The sequence below is a fragment of the Microtus pennsylvanicus genome, chromosome 22, assembly GCF_037038515.1.
Source record: "Microtus pennsylvanicus isolate mMicPen1 chromosome 22, mMicPen1.hap1, whole genome shotgun sequence".
Taxonomy (NCBI): domain Eukaryota; kingdom Metazoa; phylum Chordata; class Mammalia; order Rodentia; family Cricetidae; genus Microtus; species Microtus pennsylvanicus.
Genome location: NC_134600.1, coordinates 28,247,379 through 28,263,854, shown reverse-complemented (window position 1 = coordinate 28,263,854; position 16,476 = coordinate 28,247,379). Strand labels below are relative to the sequence as shown.

At 35.9% G+C, this 16,476-nt stretch overlaps 1 protein-coding gene across 2 annotated transcripts in view; it reads right to left on the bottom strand.

Annotated features, from left to right (window-relative positions):
- The window catches only part of Sema3d (semaphorin 3D), a 197,523-nt gene that overhangs the window by 113,243 nt on the left and 67,804 nt on the right, over positions 1 to 16,476 (bottom strand). For both annotated transcript variants that reach the window (XM_075956062.1, XM_075956063.1), the window contains exon 2: positions 7,656 to 7,843. In XM_075956062.1, coding sequence (XP_075812177.1) covers positions 7,656 to 7,806 — 151 coding nt within the window. In that variant the 5' untranslated portion in view covers positions 7,807 to 7,843. The remainder of the gene's footprint in view (positions 1 to 7,655; positions 7,844 to 16,476) is intronic.

Genomic DNA, 16,476 nt, shown 5'->3' with positions numbered 1-16,476 from the left:
CACTTCTGCAGGAGGAAATCTTGCACATAAAAATTGATACAGCTCAATGCCCAGCCACCTCTCTCTGCCAACCCAGGAGGCTCATGGCAAGTCCTTGCCCTACCCTCTCCTCTTTATCTTCAAGGGAAAGGCATTCCCATCAATAGGTCTGAGGACTCTTAGGCACAGGAGTATATTTAGTGTCTTCCGTGAAATGTATTTGTCATTTGCATTCAACGCTTTCTGCTTGCTTTCTACTCCTGCCTTGATACCACATTTCACTATTGGCGCAATTCTGAATGGCTTGGGCTTTACATATTGACTTAGTGGTTGTCCTAAAATCTCCTCACTGAGCTTGCTTCAAACAATTTGCTCATTTATCTTCAGTAAGTTATTGTCTTTTAATTAACTCCCAAGCAAAGTTTGGGTACAAAATTCAGCAGAGGCAGCAAAATATTTATTGTAAAATAAAAACTAGCCTTTGGTTCTGTAGTTTACTTAATTCCTTTGACATTACAGGTGTTTGTCTATTTCCCCAGTGTTAACTCTAGAAAGGCATTCCGTTTGATTCAAAACAGCAAGACTTAATCAATAATGGTTTGACTTGACTTTCAGCAGTTTTAAGATCAAATGCAGAGCTTTTGGCTGCCAAGTCACTCATTACTATCTACATAAAAAAAAAACAATTCCAATCAACAAGTCTGTATTTAATTATACAGAGTCAACTCTCCAAACAATACAAAGCATACAAAAGAAAGAATGTTAGTCAAACCTAAAATCCCACACAGAACAACTTCAAATTGGTAGATGTACGTGATACTGGCCTTTTGCTAGGTAATGTGCCCACTAGAAACACTTCTCTTTGCAAACGAAAGTCCAACAAGAAAGTAAGAACGAAGTCGGTTCTCACTTATTCTTCTGTAGTGGAATGTTGAGTGTAATTCTGTTCTCTAGCTTTAGAATGTTAATAAGGTAAAGGTGAATTAGATGATTTTACTTAGGAAAAGCTTTATTAGACTTAAAGTCTATTGCATCTGTAAATCTATGTTCTTATAAGGACAGGATGTGGGGTTGGAGTATATTAAGTCTACTTTGCCACATTAACCATGAACTTTCAATTCACAGGTTTTCCCTAAGTAGGTTAGATTTTAATTGTAGATACTTCATATGGAAGTAAATCACACGAGAGTTGTGATTTATGAATGTACAAATCTATGGTTTCAAAAATGAGTCTTTTTAAATTCCTCCAATCATGCTGTGGTGTATATTTTCCCATTGTACTGTGACTAAGTAGTACTTCCCTGGGGACCAATGCCACTGATATGGGATGTACTTTTGTATATGTCTTGCTTGATGAATAAAGCTGTTTTGGCCAATGGCTTAGCAGAGTTATGCCAGGAGGGAAATCCAAACAGATATATATATAGAGAGAGTAGGCAGAGTCAGGGATATAGAATGCAGCTGCCAAAGGAGACAGATGTGGGAAACTTACTGGTAGGCTATAGCCTTGTGGTGATACACACATTAAAAGCAATATGTTAATTTAAGATGTAAGAGCTAGCTAGGACTATGCCTAAGCTATTGGCCTAACAGTGTTGCAACTAATAAAGTTTTGTGTGATTATTTGGTTCTGGGTGACCAGCAAACGAACAAGCAGTCTCTGGTTACACTTCACAGGTATCTGGAGGAAATAGTTCTGAGGGAAATTGATCTTACCATAATTCTTTACATTGCTTCCTCAAGGCCTTGAGAATTTCTCCATTTTCATGGCATGCTTAAAATCAAAATTCTACCTCATTAATAAGTAAGAATGTGTTCTAGCCAAGCATATGAACTTAATCAAAAGAAAACTCTTAAAGTCCACATCTTAATATGTTTTGCTCAGAGTTATTACGCAAATATATTTAAAAAAAAGATTCCTTATAGTAACACGTCTTCAAAATAGAGAGCAAGGGATTATATTTAAAAGATCATATTTTTAATTCTTATAATTTTAAATATCAATTTGTCTTAAAGTTATACGAATGCATATTGCAAACAATGATCAAGTCATATGTGAGGCTTTGGTCACTGCTGAGACATTTCAAACCATCTGTACCCCAAGCCTTTGAACATGCCTCTTGTTTTTCCTGGAAGTTGTTCAAACCATGCGCTCACCCTTGCTATTATGAAACTTAAACTAATTTGCCACATATATGTCCAGTTTTCATTTATCATGCTGGTCCCTCGTGAAATCTGCTCTTACATGTCCACTGACTAGGGGAAAATTTCACATTGGCTCCTCATTTAGATTAGATGTCCATCATCCATAAGGGGTGCCCCAGGTTTTCTCCAGATGATGGCCTCTGATCTTGCTAGAGGTGGTCAGAAGACTGACATCATCCTTCTCACACATGCCTACTAGAGGGCATTTCTCCAACAGGCGGTATTTACACCATTTAGACAGTAAGACAATAATTCCTGGGTCAATAATTATTTTTTTCCATAGTTGTTTATGCCCCATAAACTTTGTGCTATTGGTCAATGCCTTCAAACACAAGTAAAGCCCTAGGACCCCTTGTGAGTCTCAGTTCAGTTTCTTTGTTGTCAGTTTTACCTCTAAACATGTCATCCTTCTGACCTTAGTAACTCCAGGATATAGCCAGATTTAGTTTCCTTTCCTTATTTCTATATTGTTCTCGGATCCTGGTTAATATCTATCATTTCTTCTTCATCCATTTCATATCCTGGACACCAATATCCAGTGAAAACAGAAAGTCCAAAGAGCAAATTTCTCTCCTCTTCAAGTGTTTATTCTTCATATGGACACACTAAGATTCCCACTGTTCTTCTAAATTACTTGAATATACTCAACAATGCTTTTGTTCTCCCCATCACGGCAGTCCACACCATGCGATACTGCCTTTTTGAAGTTTCCCAATAATCACAAACTAGGTAAAATTCGTAGTGAAAGTTTTCTAATGCTAATGGTTATTTTACACAAAATATTTTAAATTTTCTTTCCATATTCACATATCCATTTAATATTATATTTGAAATTCTTTAGAGCATTTTATTTTACATATACTACAACTCTCATCTTGCCAGTTATTTTGTGAATCCTTTCATCCATCTGATGAGACGGCCCTGCAGGTAAAGGTACTCAGCATCCAGCTTTATTATCAGAATTGGATCCCTTAGACTCACAGGGTGGAAAGGGGAAACGACTCCTGTAAATCAGACACTAACACGTGTCTCTCTTGTCACAGGCAGACTTTGTCACACACTGTTAATAATGTAGAGATGGACTTGTGCCATCTGGAATCCAAACTGTGGATGCCTGTGGTGACACCCTCATGCTCACGGTCCACATGCTCATGTTGAAAGGGAAGAAGAACAGGGGGAAGCAACGCTGTCTAGAAGATTGTATTTCTGAATTTACCTTTCATTTAAGTCAGCTGTGATTCTGGTTAATATGTAGACTGTCATTCAAAAGGAAGAGCAGGCCTGAGGTTCTGTATTTCTTAGATGTGCCCAGGTTGTACAGATTCTCTTGATGTCTGAATCCCACTTACAACAGAAATGCAGGGAAACACTGAGGCCCTTTTGCCTCAGCTTGCTTGATTTAAAGAACTGAATTCTTTACACACAGAGACTCTCAAACTCTTAATCCTAACGTGTTAATTTATGCATTTTTATAGCACTGTGTTGTGGTGATCTGTACATCACTAAAATATTCCTACAGCTAAACCTTCCAAGCGGTAAATTACCTATTTCATTTAAACTAAAGAAGTAAATATACCACTAACTCAGGCCATCTAGTACTTCAGGGAAGTGAATTCCTTTTGTATGGAAAAACTATCCAAGAGAGATTGCAGAATGGGAATTAATTGTATGCTTAAAAAAATTGTCATGCTGTCTACAGCAACATTTTTGCCCAAATTCTGAAATTATGCATTTAAAGACCTTAACTGTGCTTCATACGTGTCTTCAAAAATACATTATATTCAAACTGTTTCAGTTTTGTCACAACGTACATCCCACGATAACGTTTGCATTGTTTGTGTAATTAATATTTCAATTAGTCCTCAAGGACAATCTACTTTCCAAGAGACCCACTGCCCAGGTAGGAAAGCAGCATTCAGGTGAGGAGAACAGGATTCACGTGAAGAGAGAGCAGGCTTAACAAGCTACTGCTTGGACAGAGCTTGGGAGAAAGCACTGTTGCCTCACCATGCCTTCTGTCTTTGCACCTCTGGCTGTGCGTCCTATTTTAATACTTAGAATTAATATTCTTTTATGCAAAAGACTATATACATTTATAGTTGCTAAATTAACATGATTTGATTACTATTGCATCTTCCACTTTATACTGCAAGACCTGATGTGTACTATGGCTTTAGTAAAACACCCCTGTAAAGTGCTAACTTTATTTGTAGTGAATAAATACATTTATTCTAGTTTTTGCATCTATTGAATTTAGTGAAGTTCAAACAGCACATTTAAAGATTTTGTTTTCTTTTCCCCTTTCTCTTCTCTTAATTTACTTTATTCTTTTCCTCTTCTTTTCTCTGTGATTCAGGAACTCGAGTAGAGCAGACTAGTCCTGAATTCCTGATACTCCTGTCTCTCCAACTATTTCACATACAATAAGAGCAGTCATGATCTAAGTCCTGTGCTTTCAGAATCTGAGTCACTTACTGCTTTTTCATAGTAAATTTAAAAAAAAAACAGACATGTTATTGGATGAGTCAAACCAAACAGGTTCGATGAGCCAATCTGGAAGGAAATTTCTAGGTGAAAGACTTGTTGTACTTTATAGCTAAAAGAATTAGTTTGTAAAAATGGTAAAAACAAATTTATATACTTATGCATTTCAAATTTCTTATAAAACAAAGTGTCATTCCGTCAAATAAATCATGACATTATTGTAAAATGGCAGGCAAAAAAGTAACAGAGGACTTAAAGTTTTCTTACTAATGAAAACTCGTAAGTTTCAGTTCTACCATTTGGAGTTGTTGAAAAGAACATATTTACCAAAGAAGTAGTTACAACAGCTAGGTATTTATTTTGTCTTGATATCTGTGCTCTTTTGTGTTACAGTCAGGAGATAGCATAGGGGTCCTTAGACTCAACGAATGTAAGCCTTCAACTAGGTTCTGCTCTTTCAGACCTTCTTTCTCTGGGTCAAGTCCTTTAGGCTCTAGGAACTCATGTTAAACGTGCCTGGAAGCAATGGTTTCTCCAGAGGACTTGCCTGGAAATGCATTCTCTGCGTTGTATTCCTGTGATTTACACTTACCTGGACTGATGTTGGTTAGTGTCTTCACCTGTCATTTGTGCATTGATAAAATAAGTATGAAGTGGACAGTAACTTTTCTCTAACATAGAACATTACCTGACATATCTGTGTATGTGCACATAGGTATTTGTGTGTGTGTGTGCATGTGTGTGCGTGCTTATAGTACTGAGTTTCAAGATGACATGCTGTTATGTATTAGTATCCAAATTATAATGCCTGACAAAAATGGGCACTGTCATAATAAAACATTAAATGTAGCTTTGATGAGTGTCTTTGCAAACAATAGCACATCTGAGTCTTTTGTATTCATTTATGTGTGAGTAGGTCTTGTATGCTCAGAGACCAGAAGAAGGTGTCATATTTTGTCACTCTCTCGCTTTTTCTTTTAGACAGGGTTTTTGTAAAAGCTATGGCTTGCATTGCAGGCCGTCTAGAAAGCAGCAAGTCTCAGCAATTCCCCCTCCTCTGTACTTTCACCGACCTCAGAACTGTGATTGCAGATAATTTCAAGGTGACCAGATTTATTACAGTGTTTTAAGAGCTTAGGACTTTTCATGACAGTGAGACACATATCCTATTGGCAGTGCAATCCACTTCAAGAGGATGATGGGCATCGATGAGGCTTCTGATGAAGCTTGTTAGACATTTGAGGTAAAAAAACAAACAAAAAAACCTGCTCTTTGCCTGGACTTCTTGATGAACTGGGCATGCAGGGCCCATAGAAAATGATTGCTGAAGTTGCCTAAAGGTGAGACTATCCTTTGGGATTCCTGCTTCAAAATAGAGACCGCCAGACATTTTGCAGGACAGAGAAGAGTACAAGGCATAAGAGATCCTGCTTCATAGAAAAGTCTGCTAGATACTATGGAACAGTAGGCTGAAAATTGGAAGCCCTATGTTACAGAAGAACTTTGGGTAACAGTCCAGGAAGTGAGGAAGTCTCTGTCAATTCTAGAGTTTTGGAAGTTGCTAACAATGTACTTCCTGTTAACTTAGGTAACATTATATCCTTCTGGGGTCTTTGATGGACTTGTAGAATAAATAATAATTTATAGTTTTCCTTAGTTATGATAAAGATAAGTTAGATATAAACATTGTAACTATAATTCTTGCTAGGTAATTGTTTTGTTATATGAAGTTTTGCTATGTTAAAGTTAAAAACCTTCCTTTTTTATTCAAACAGAAAAGGGGAAATGGTGTAAGAAGTTCTTCTGTCTATGTGTTGCTTTTTTTAGTTAATAAAGAAGCTGCTTTTGGCCAATGGCTTAACAGAATATAGTCAGGCTGGAAGATATATATATATATATATATGTGTGTGTGTGTGTGTGTGTGTGTGTGTATGTGTGTATACACACATATATATATATATAGAGAGAGAGAGAGAGAGAGAGACAGAGAGAGAGAGAGACAGAGAGAGACAGAAAGAGAGTAAATGGAGTCAGAGAGATGCCTTGTAGACCCGCTGAAGACAGATGCCAGGGATGGAATTTTACTTAGTAAGCCACAGCCACGTGGCAATACACAGATTAATGGAAATGGGTTAGTTTAGGAAATAAGAATTAGCCAAAAACCCTTAATCTATTAGCCAAACAGTATTGCAATTAATACAGATTTCTGTGTGATTATTTCAAGTCTGGGAAGCCGGGAACAAATGAGCAGTCTCTGCCAACAAAAGTTATTTAAACTATAAGTTTAATTTTAATAGAAGATCCTTATAAAGTTGTTTGATTTCCTCAGCAGAATTTTTTAAACACATGGTAAGAAGCCTAGTACAAATCATAGGAAAAAAATAAAGTTTTAGACATGGAATTTTGGAAAAAGCTTTTCACAGACTCAAACACCCACATAGTGAGTAACTATAACATAATGCTTTTAAATTACCCATTGATGTTCATTTGAATCTTTTAAACAATTATCTTATCTTGTGTTTTATTTATCTCCTTGGAATTTATGACATTCTTATTGATTTTTCCCACTACAAAACCTGTATAATTGGTATCTTAGCTATTGTGGACTGTGAAAGTTTTTAGGTGAAGTAATAAATATCTTGCTGTTTTAAATAAACTTTAGCATATGCTAGTAACAGTAAGTAGTAGCAGTTACATAGAATTTATTGAATTTTCTATTATTATACAATTTCTTTTTAATGCAGCTGAATAGATCTGGTAGACTAAATTTATCATTATAATTATAAATATTAGCTGAAAAATGTACTTGTATAGTTTAAGTATCTTTTACTTCTCAAGAGTAAATAATTGTGGTCTGTGTTTTAAATAATTATTGACTGATGTAACTTTGTAGAAGTGAATATACATTTCTGGAAAAAAAAGATAGAAGTTATTCAAAGAAGACATTCAGATATCCTAGGCACGCCTGTACATTATCTATTACTCACCTTTGTAAGTTAGTTTCAGACGAGGAATATTTTGTTTAGATGTTTCAGTGATGGGAAGAAAGAGCACAGTCATGATTAACATCATCCAAGTATGAAGAAGGTGAAGATCATGACTTCTGAACCTTGGCTTCTCATCTTTATTAGTATTCATGATGAAAATATAGTCTTTAAAACAATGTCAACTCAACCTAAGAAGCAGAAAAAGAAAATAAAATTAGTACTCCAAGGCAATAGCTTAGATTTTCCTAGAGTTAGCAACAGCTGTTGGAATGTATGACATATTTCCAAAGTATAATCTCTCTTTTCTCTTGCTTTGTTTTTACAGACATTTTACACAGAGGCTGAACCAGATCTAACTAATAAAATTCAAGTTTGTCTTTAGTTGGGGGAAAAATACACTAGTAGAAATTTAACTATTTTGTTAATGAATAATTTTCTTCTCCTTAAATTGTTTTAATTTTCTTTCTGTTTTAAAAGCAATCTGAGGAACTATCTTTTTTTCAAAGCTGTGTGAATCTATCTGTTCATGAAGTAGAATTCTTCTTGTGACTGACAACAAGCCCAAAGGAAAATATCCTCAAATGGGACTAGACATAAGACAGTATTTCCCCTTTGTTGGCTTACAAGGCTTTCCAGATGTTTAGGTTGGTGAAATTGGGTAAGACCATGTTAGGGTCACAGTGCAGACTGGAAGCTTGCCCTTGCCATGACTGCAGGCGTATCTTCTCCACAGAGGACAAGACTGCACAAAAAATTATTTTGAAAAATATAAACATTTACGAGAGGAAGATAATAGTTACTAACTCCACTGTCAACAATAGACTGATTGGATGTTCTTTGTTAAGGTAGATAGAAATAATTGAAATAGAAACAATTCAAATGAAACCTGAAATTAAAAGTCACACTCAGTATTATATATTATATAAACATATTCTGTGTATGGAATTTATTCAGTGAGGATTAATTTCTATTTTATGCATTTTTAATACTTTTATCAATTTTGCTGAGCAAATTGCATTTTTTCAATTACTCTCATTATCCTCAAAAGCAATACAACTGTCTCTTGTGTAGAATATGTGTCTTTAGTTCTTATGGAATCTTGCATAGGAAAGTCACATTTATTTGCATATTTATTTAAAGACATTATATTAAATGTGCACTTAGCACTAGTTAATTCACATTATCTTGATACTTTTTGAAGTAGTTACCCAAGTGAGTGCAGTGTAACAGATCAAAGATGTGGTGGCTTTTCTTAGTTGTCAACTTGACTATATCTGGGATTAACTAAAACCCACCTGTGAGGGCTTTTTCTTTCTGAAAGAAATCATTAGCAGTGGGAAAACCCACTTCTAATCCATATCTTAAAAGGGAGAAGATAAACCTTTAACCAAGATCTTTTGAGGTGTGAAGATCCACCTCTAATCTAGACCACAACTTCTTCAGGCAACCTATCTAAAGGACATGGAAGAAGGAAGCTCTCTCTCTCTCTCTCTCTCTCTCTCTCTCTCTATCTCTTTCTTTCTTTCTCTCTCTCTCCATTCCTCTCTTTCTCTCTCCCTTCCTCTCTAGCTCTCACTCTCTTGCTCTCCCTTTTTGTGCTCACCCTTCCTGGCACGTCCATTCCTTCAATGACATAAGAGTCTACTTCTAGGATTTTGGCATAAATGAAGGCAGCTGAGATCTCTATCCTCATGGGCTGAACAACTGCTGGATTCTTAGACCTTCTGTTATTAGCTATCCATTGTTGGATTAGTTGAACCACAGACTGCAGCTATTGCAACAAATCCCATATATGCATTTACACACACACACACATACACACGTCTTATAATCATTGTTATTCTAAGAAATCTCAACTAACAAAAAATAATGGCCTCCTGATTAAAAAAAAGGAACAAATAAATGGGATAATGGCATGGTTTAGTGGTTAAAACTGCTTTCAGCACAAGCCTGAGATCAATACCCAGCACCTACCTAAAAATCTGGATGCTGTTATGCTCATCTCTACTCTTAGCACGGCTATGGAAAGATGGGAGAAAAGGACATGAGTATCTTCTATACCCTTGCAGACTAGATATCCTGAAATACAGGAGAAACAATGAGGGAGCCTGTCTCAACAAGTGAAAGCCAAGAATTAACTCCTTAAAGTTGTCTTCTGCTCTCCACATGCACATCATGACCCTTGTAAATGACGTCGTCACATCGGTCACCCAAACTTTAGTAAAGTTAAAATGATAAATAGATCATCACCCTTTATAAAAATTTGTTCTTCAGCTTATAATTATGCACATATTAATATAACATACTAATAGAAACCTTATTTAAATTGAAACACTCTCAAAATTAAAATTAAATAATTATTTTATTTATGTATTTTGTGTAAGTGTGCTTGTGTGTGTGTTTGTGTATTTGTGTGTGTGTGCATGCTCACTTGTGAACAGGTGCATATCTGTGAGACAGCCAGAGGACAATCTTGCATGTTATTCTTCAGACACTGACCACCTAATTTTTATTTAGACAGGGTCTCTCGCTGATCTGGAATTTACTGAGCAGGCTAAGTTGATGGGCCATCAAGTCCTAGGGTTTCTTCTCCTCAGACCTGGCATTAAAAGTTCATTGCACCATTTCTTTTTTTTTTAAATGTTTTATTATGGGGATTCTGGAATTTGAACCTGGGTCTGTATCTTACCAAATAATTTCTCCAAACTCATTTTTTTTAAATGGTGGCTTGCTTCCAGGTTGGCCTTCAGCTACTTTTCTTATACAACTCAGGTCTATTTGGCAAAGGGTGGCACATAGTGAACTATGCCCATCTCCACCACCAAGCAATAATGAAAATATTCCCACCAACACTCCCACAGGCACATCTAAGGGAGGTAATTCCACGGCTGATTTTCTCTTCTTGGGTAGCTCTAATTTGTATTAAATTGACAAAATTACCCAGCACAATGGACAAATGATTAAAACACAGCAAAAATACTTTTAAAATTGAGATATCAGAAATGTTATAGAAAACGACTTAAAGAAAGGAATAATCATTGATAAATAAATATGTCCTCATGGAGGTAAGAACAAATGATAGAAACAGTAAAGGAGAACTCAAGAAAAAGTGATTCCTGACTCTGGGTTCTGGAAAAGCTAAACAGATGGCAAGACAGCTTGTGCTAGATGGCCAAGGCAGAAGGGAAGAAAATTGGAATATATTAAATTGGGACTTGAAGGGAGGTATCAAAGAGAAACTTTAACTCTTGTCTCATTCGCTTTTGGAACCTAATATGTGCATTAATTTACTCTTTTTTTCTGTTGACTTGGTAATGTGTGTTGGTTCCATCATTTCTATCAGGGTCTGTCACCTTTCATTCCCACAGTGGTCTCCCTTTTCTTCCTTTAAACCTGTGAGGGGATTGCTGGAGTCTGGTTCCACCCTACCAACAGACTCACAAAGCAAGGACGGTACCTATATCCTCTGCAAACAGTAAGAAGTGAATAGACAAATAAATGAGTAAATTAAAATCCTAGTTGGGTTCCGGAGATCCTGGGCATATGGAGGACTGCTTTCTTTTTGACATGTAACGGTGTGTGTAACAGAGATGTGTGTTTACATGCAGAGCAAGAAAGAGGACACACCATATGTGCACTTTATTAGCAATAATGACCTCAGTTTGGGACATTTTCTGGAAATTAATGACTAGCTGAGGTTAATGACCCTTGGCAATGTACTGAGATAGCTACTCCTCCAACTGGCCATTAATCGCTACGACATGCCCTGGGCCTCCAGCATCGTCCGTTAAAAAGATTGATGATTTGGTTTCACTGAACAGTGGCCATACTGTTTCTCATAAACCCACTCATTCATAAGATCAAATAACTTAAAAATCAAAGCATTGCTTGCTTTGCTATGATGACATCCTGGTAAGTGCCTACACGTGCTGAAACATATACCAAAGGGGAGAAATAAAATACAGAAAAAAGTGTTGGAAATGCTAGAGCTTTTTAAAAATGAATAATTTTCTACTCCTTAATGCATTCTCTACACTCTATTATTTCTGGTCGTTCTTTCCTTCCCAACAAACCTTTAAATTCAGTGTTTTATATATTTTAATAGATTATGAATAGATGCTTTGTCAATAACCATTCTGCTAATGCATTGATATTTTCTCTGTGAGTGTGTGTGTGTGCATTTGTATGTGAGTGTCCACATATACACACATAGATGTGCATAAGTCATACATCTGGGAGGAATTATGAATAAATAGAAGTAGGTGTGAGTTACCCAAAGTGGGTGGATTTAGTGAATTGCATAGGTTATACTACATGCTACTGTCTGTAACAAGCTCGACCTGGAGCCAATTAGCTGCGTATAATCTATTCCAGATGTTCATGGAGACAAACAGCACCCTTGGGGATCTTCAGATGTGGAGTCAATGGGGAGTGTTCTGATTATGAGATTTTTACACACTGTTCCACTAAATCAGAGATCCAAAAGCACAATCCAACACTCAAGAAGGTCTGTGCCATTTCCCTAAGGAAAATAAAATGTCGAAAGCTTATTATATGGATGGTAACTCATCAAAAATTTATTTGAGTAGCAAGAGATATAAAATTTTATGTGAATTTCATTGATGTGACTTATTTATTTATAACAACTTGTTACTAAACTCATTAAGACAAGATGATGAATTGTTACAACTGAAAATTGTTCCATATTAGAAGTAATAAATTAAGTATACAGTAATTCTTCAAATATGAAGACTTAAATGCTAGAACATTTAAATTTAGAATTAACTTTCAAATGTGTGTGTATATGGTGTGTTTTCATGTGTGCATCTAAGGATGAAGAAAGAAAAAAATGACTATTTCTTTCCATATTTAATTTTGGGCTAAAAAGTCACCTTTATATATTTTGGCTCAAGTGATGAGACAAGAAACTATAATCGCCAGAAATTAAAAGTAATACCTGTGTATTTTTAGTACACAAATTACCCTACTAATTTAGAATACTGTAGACTATACATTAACTGACATCTTGACTATTTAATGGTAATGAGTTGAATTCACATGGTAACAACTTTTTAAAAATAAACGTATCATCTCATCATTCTCCACTTCCTTTATCTCCCTTCAATCCCTATCAAATAGCGTCTCCTTGCTTCCTCTCAAATTCAGAGCCTCTTTTTCTCTTTCTTTCCAAATATATATCACACTCCAAGTGCTTCCCGTTCTTATCACCTTCCCTATGCATGCAATTTTAAGTTATTTGTTACAAAGTAAATGAAAATCCAATACAACAAAATTCCTAAAACCAAGAAAATGAAATAGAAGCATACCCCTGAAGAAAAAATGGACAAACATACAAAAAAAATCACCAAACTGTGACCAAATGAAAGCACCAGAGCACACACACAAACAAAAGAAAGCTGCCAAGCCCATGGAGTTCATTATATGTTATACATTACTCGTGAACTCGAGCCTGCCCTGGATTGGTTTATATGCCAAGTGTCACTCTATTAGAGGAAACTGATTTTCCATCTCCCACCAGGTGTTAATGACACCTCAGTTGTTAACTTTTAACCTTGCCTCTAGGTTTTCTGTCATCCACCCACCCATCCATCCATCCATCCATCCCATCCATCCATCCATCCATCCATCCATCCATCCATCCATCCATCCATCCATATATCCATCCATCCTTTCATCCTTCCATCCATATGTTCCTTTAGGTTTTAATATAGCACAATAAAATGGAATATGATAAAACAAAAACTTTCATTTGGAGTTGGACAAGACTTCTCTAGGCCGCTTTTATTATTAATATTGCTGTACGTACATACATGCATTTACATGTATGCATAAATATTAAGTTCAAGCTACTGAGTCCATTTAGTGTTAATTGCATGTATATGATTTCAGGACTGACCACTTAAGTCTTGGGTTACAAGTTATAGAGTTCATTTCTGAAAGAGACAAATTTTCCATTTCTCAGCTTTTATCAGTTGTCTGTAGCTCTTTGTCTAGGGTGGTGTCCTGTGAAATTTTCTCCTTACAACAATACAGGTCTACGGGTATTGCTATTTTCAGGAGCTGTTTAGGCAGCTATCTGGTTGAGTTATATTGTACATTAGCTTCTTCCCTGTCATTTTTAGAAGACACAATCTTTTATCAGATGTTCTGGTTCTCTGACTTTTACAATCCTTCCACCTCTCTTCTGTGTTGTTCCCTGATCCATAGCAGTAGTAATTGTGCTTAGTTGGATCCTTGGGATTGAGCATCCTGTGATTAGTTGATTTGTACCTCCTCCCCCACTTATGGTTGTAGGTAATGATCTCTGTCCAATGCAAAAAGAAGCTTCTTTGATAAGGAGTGGGAGCTATAACTGTCTGTGGGCATAATGGTCAGTATTTAGAATGAAGTTAGAAATTATATTGGTCTGGTGAAGTTTAACAGTAGTAGATTTTCTAAGATTCCCTTGAACATCTGGGAGGCTAAGGACAATAGTAATAGTGTATCTTGTTTTAGAAGTCTCTTGGTCTCCCACACAAACTCAAAAGAAGGTTTCTTATGCTTGGTATCAGTGTTTCCTTGGATATTCTATAGTTTGTGACATTGTAATTTTAAGTAAATATAAGTAAAAATAAATATAAATAATTTTAAGTAAATATAAAATAATAAAATATATTCTTCAGGCATCTGGAAAATCATATGAATTTTTCATTTACATTTTATCATATGTTACTCTATTTATAAACATCTTTGTTATAGTATTCAATGATCTTTGCCTATGATCTTAACTAATATGCACCTCACTTCACTATCATTTCTAGAGCTGAGCTAAACCCTTTTTTACTAAAGATACATCATAGTAGTAGTTGTGCTATTATTGTGAAATTACTTAAACATGGTGTTTTATTTAAAGGACATTGGGAGTATATTTTTCTATAAAAGCATGCTTAACAAAACAGCAATTCGGATTTCGTGGATTTACATTCCTGAAGTCATATCCTCATAGCCAGAAATATCTTTGGGAAATAAACACTTTTAGCAATTGAAGTGTTCCATTTCCAAAGGAAAAATAATTCAAATAATTAACTTTATAAACATAACACTATCTGTGGATGAAAATAGACAGTGTGTTCTCTGGGTTATCAAATGATAATGATGTGACATCATATGCTTGGTAATTGGTAAGCCACAGTATGTATGTATATACATTTGATTAAATATTATCCTAGCAGCAAACATCCTTATGATAATATCCAATGCCCTTGAGTGTATAAATATATGTTTCAAACATATGTTAGACATGAACAAAACATGCAGAATTATCTTTTAAATGCAACATAAGCACTACTTTAAAGGACCTTAAAGTCACGTGGAGTTCTGAATCCAAGTCTTCCAATCAGATTTGCATTTCAGGTGTCACAATACAGAACTATTAATAACCATGTTGACTTGACAATCAATGATTATGAAAAGAGATAGACTTTCTCAGCACTCAACAGCAATTGTGATTTAATGCTCATTGTTCATAGTTATAGCAAAGATGTTCGTTCACTGGTTCCACCTGAGATTTCAAAGCTTCAAATGCCATTTTTTCCAATACCATTCTATTTCTAATCAAATCTTAGATAAATATTCAATGCAATTTTGAAATATTCCTTATTGGAGCAGGGTCTCTGGGATTCAAGTATCCATAACAGAAATCTACCTTGTGCTCCAGATAATCTACTAGAATTCAAAGTTTTCAAAATTCTGACCTAATCAATGTCTCTTCTTAGGCTTGGCTCTGATGGTGAAGTCTAAATGCAATTTCAAAAACAAAATTTCACATTGTGAATGATCCTAATACTACAAGTCTTGTCTTTTAACCTAATATCATGGTATTACTAAATTCATATAACCTAAACATTTGACTATCATCAGTAGTAGTCTGTATAGCTCACCTAGGCCATGGCAGCAGCAGATCTGTTTGTCTCCTGTTTACCTATGGTCTAATGGTAACCTAGCCTCAGGTGAGGTGTCTCACCACCCCTGAAATTGTAGATTAATAGAATACTTAACACATTTGTTATAAGAACAATTTATCCATGGCATAAAGCACTGCACAACAGTGAAAATAAGCCATACTCTATTGTTAGTCATTTAAAATGGTCATATTCAATTCATCTTAATTTTCAATGGAAATTTATTTGTGAACGAGAACAACATATGCTTAAAACAATTCATTGATGTCGGATTTCCCTCTGTTTGCTGTTAATGTGCACTGGTTAATAAAGAAGCTATTTTGGGCCTCTGGCAGGGCAGAATAGAGCAAGGCAAAAATTCCAAGAGAAGAGGTAAGAAGACAGAGTCAGAGAGATGAGACGCTGTGTGGCTGCTGAAGGAGACATATGCCAGAACTTTACCTGGTAAACCGGTAAACCACAGCTTTGCAGTAATACACAGAATAATAGAAATGGTTAAGGTTAAGATGTAAGAGCTAGTTATAAAATTGAGCTATTGGCCAAACAATATATAATTAATATAGTTTCTGTGTGATTATCATAGGTCTGAATGGCTGGGAAATGAACATGCAGTCTCTGCCTACAGAATGGTACCCAAAAGTTTGGGCTGATGCCTGCACCCACTTCAGGTCCAAGTACTTGTGTGCCCATTTAGAGTTCGGAGGAAAGTAGCCGAGACCATCCTCGTGGTTCAGTGATCATTGCCTAGGTAGCCAGCAGGACTTGGTCTTCTAGGAGTGCACAGGCAGGAGAGCATGGCAGATTCCTGCCACCATACACAGAGATATTTCCAGGTCATGCAGTGTGGCACATGGCAGATT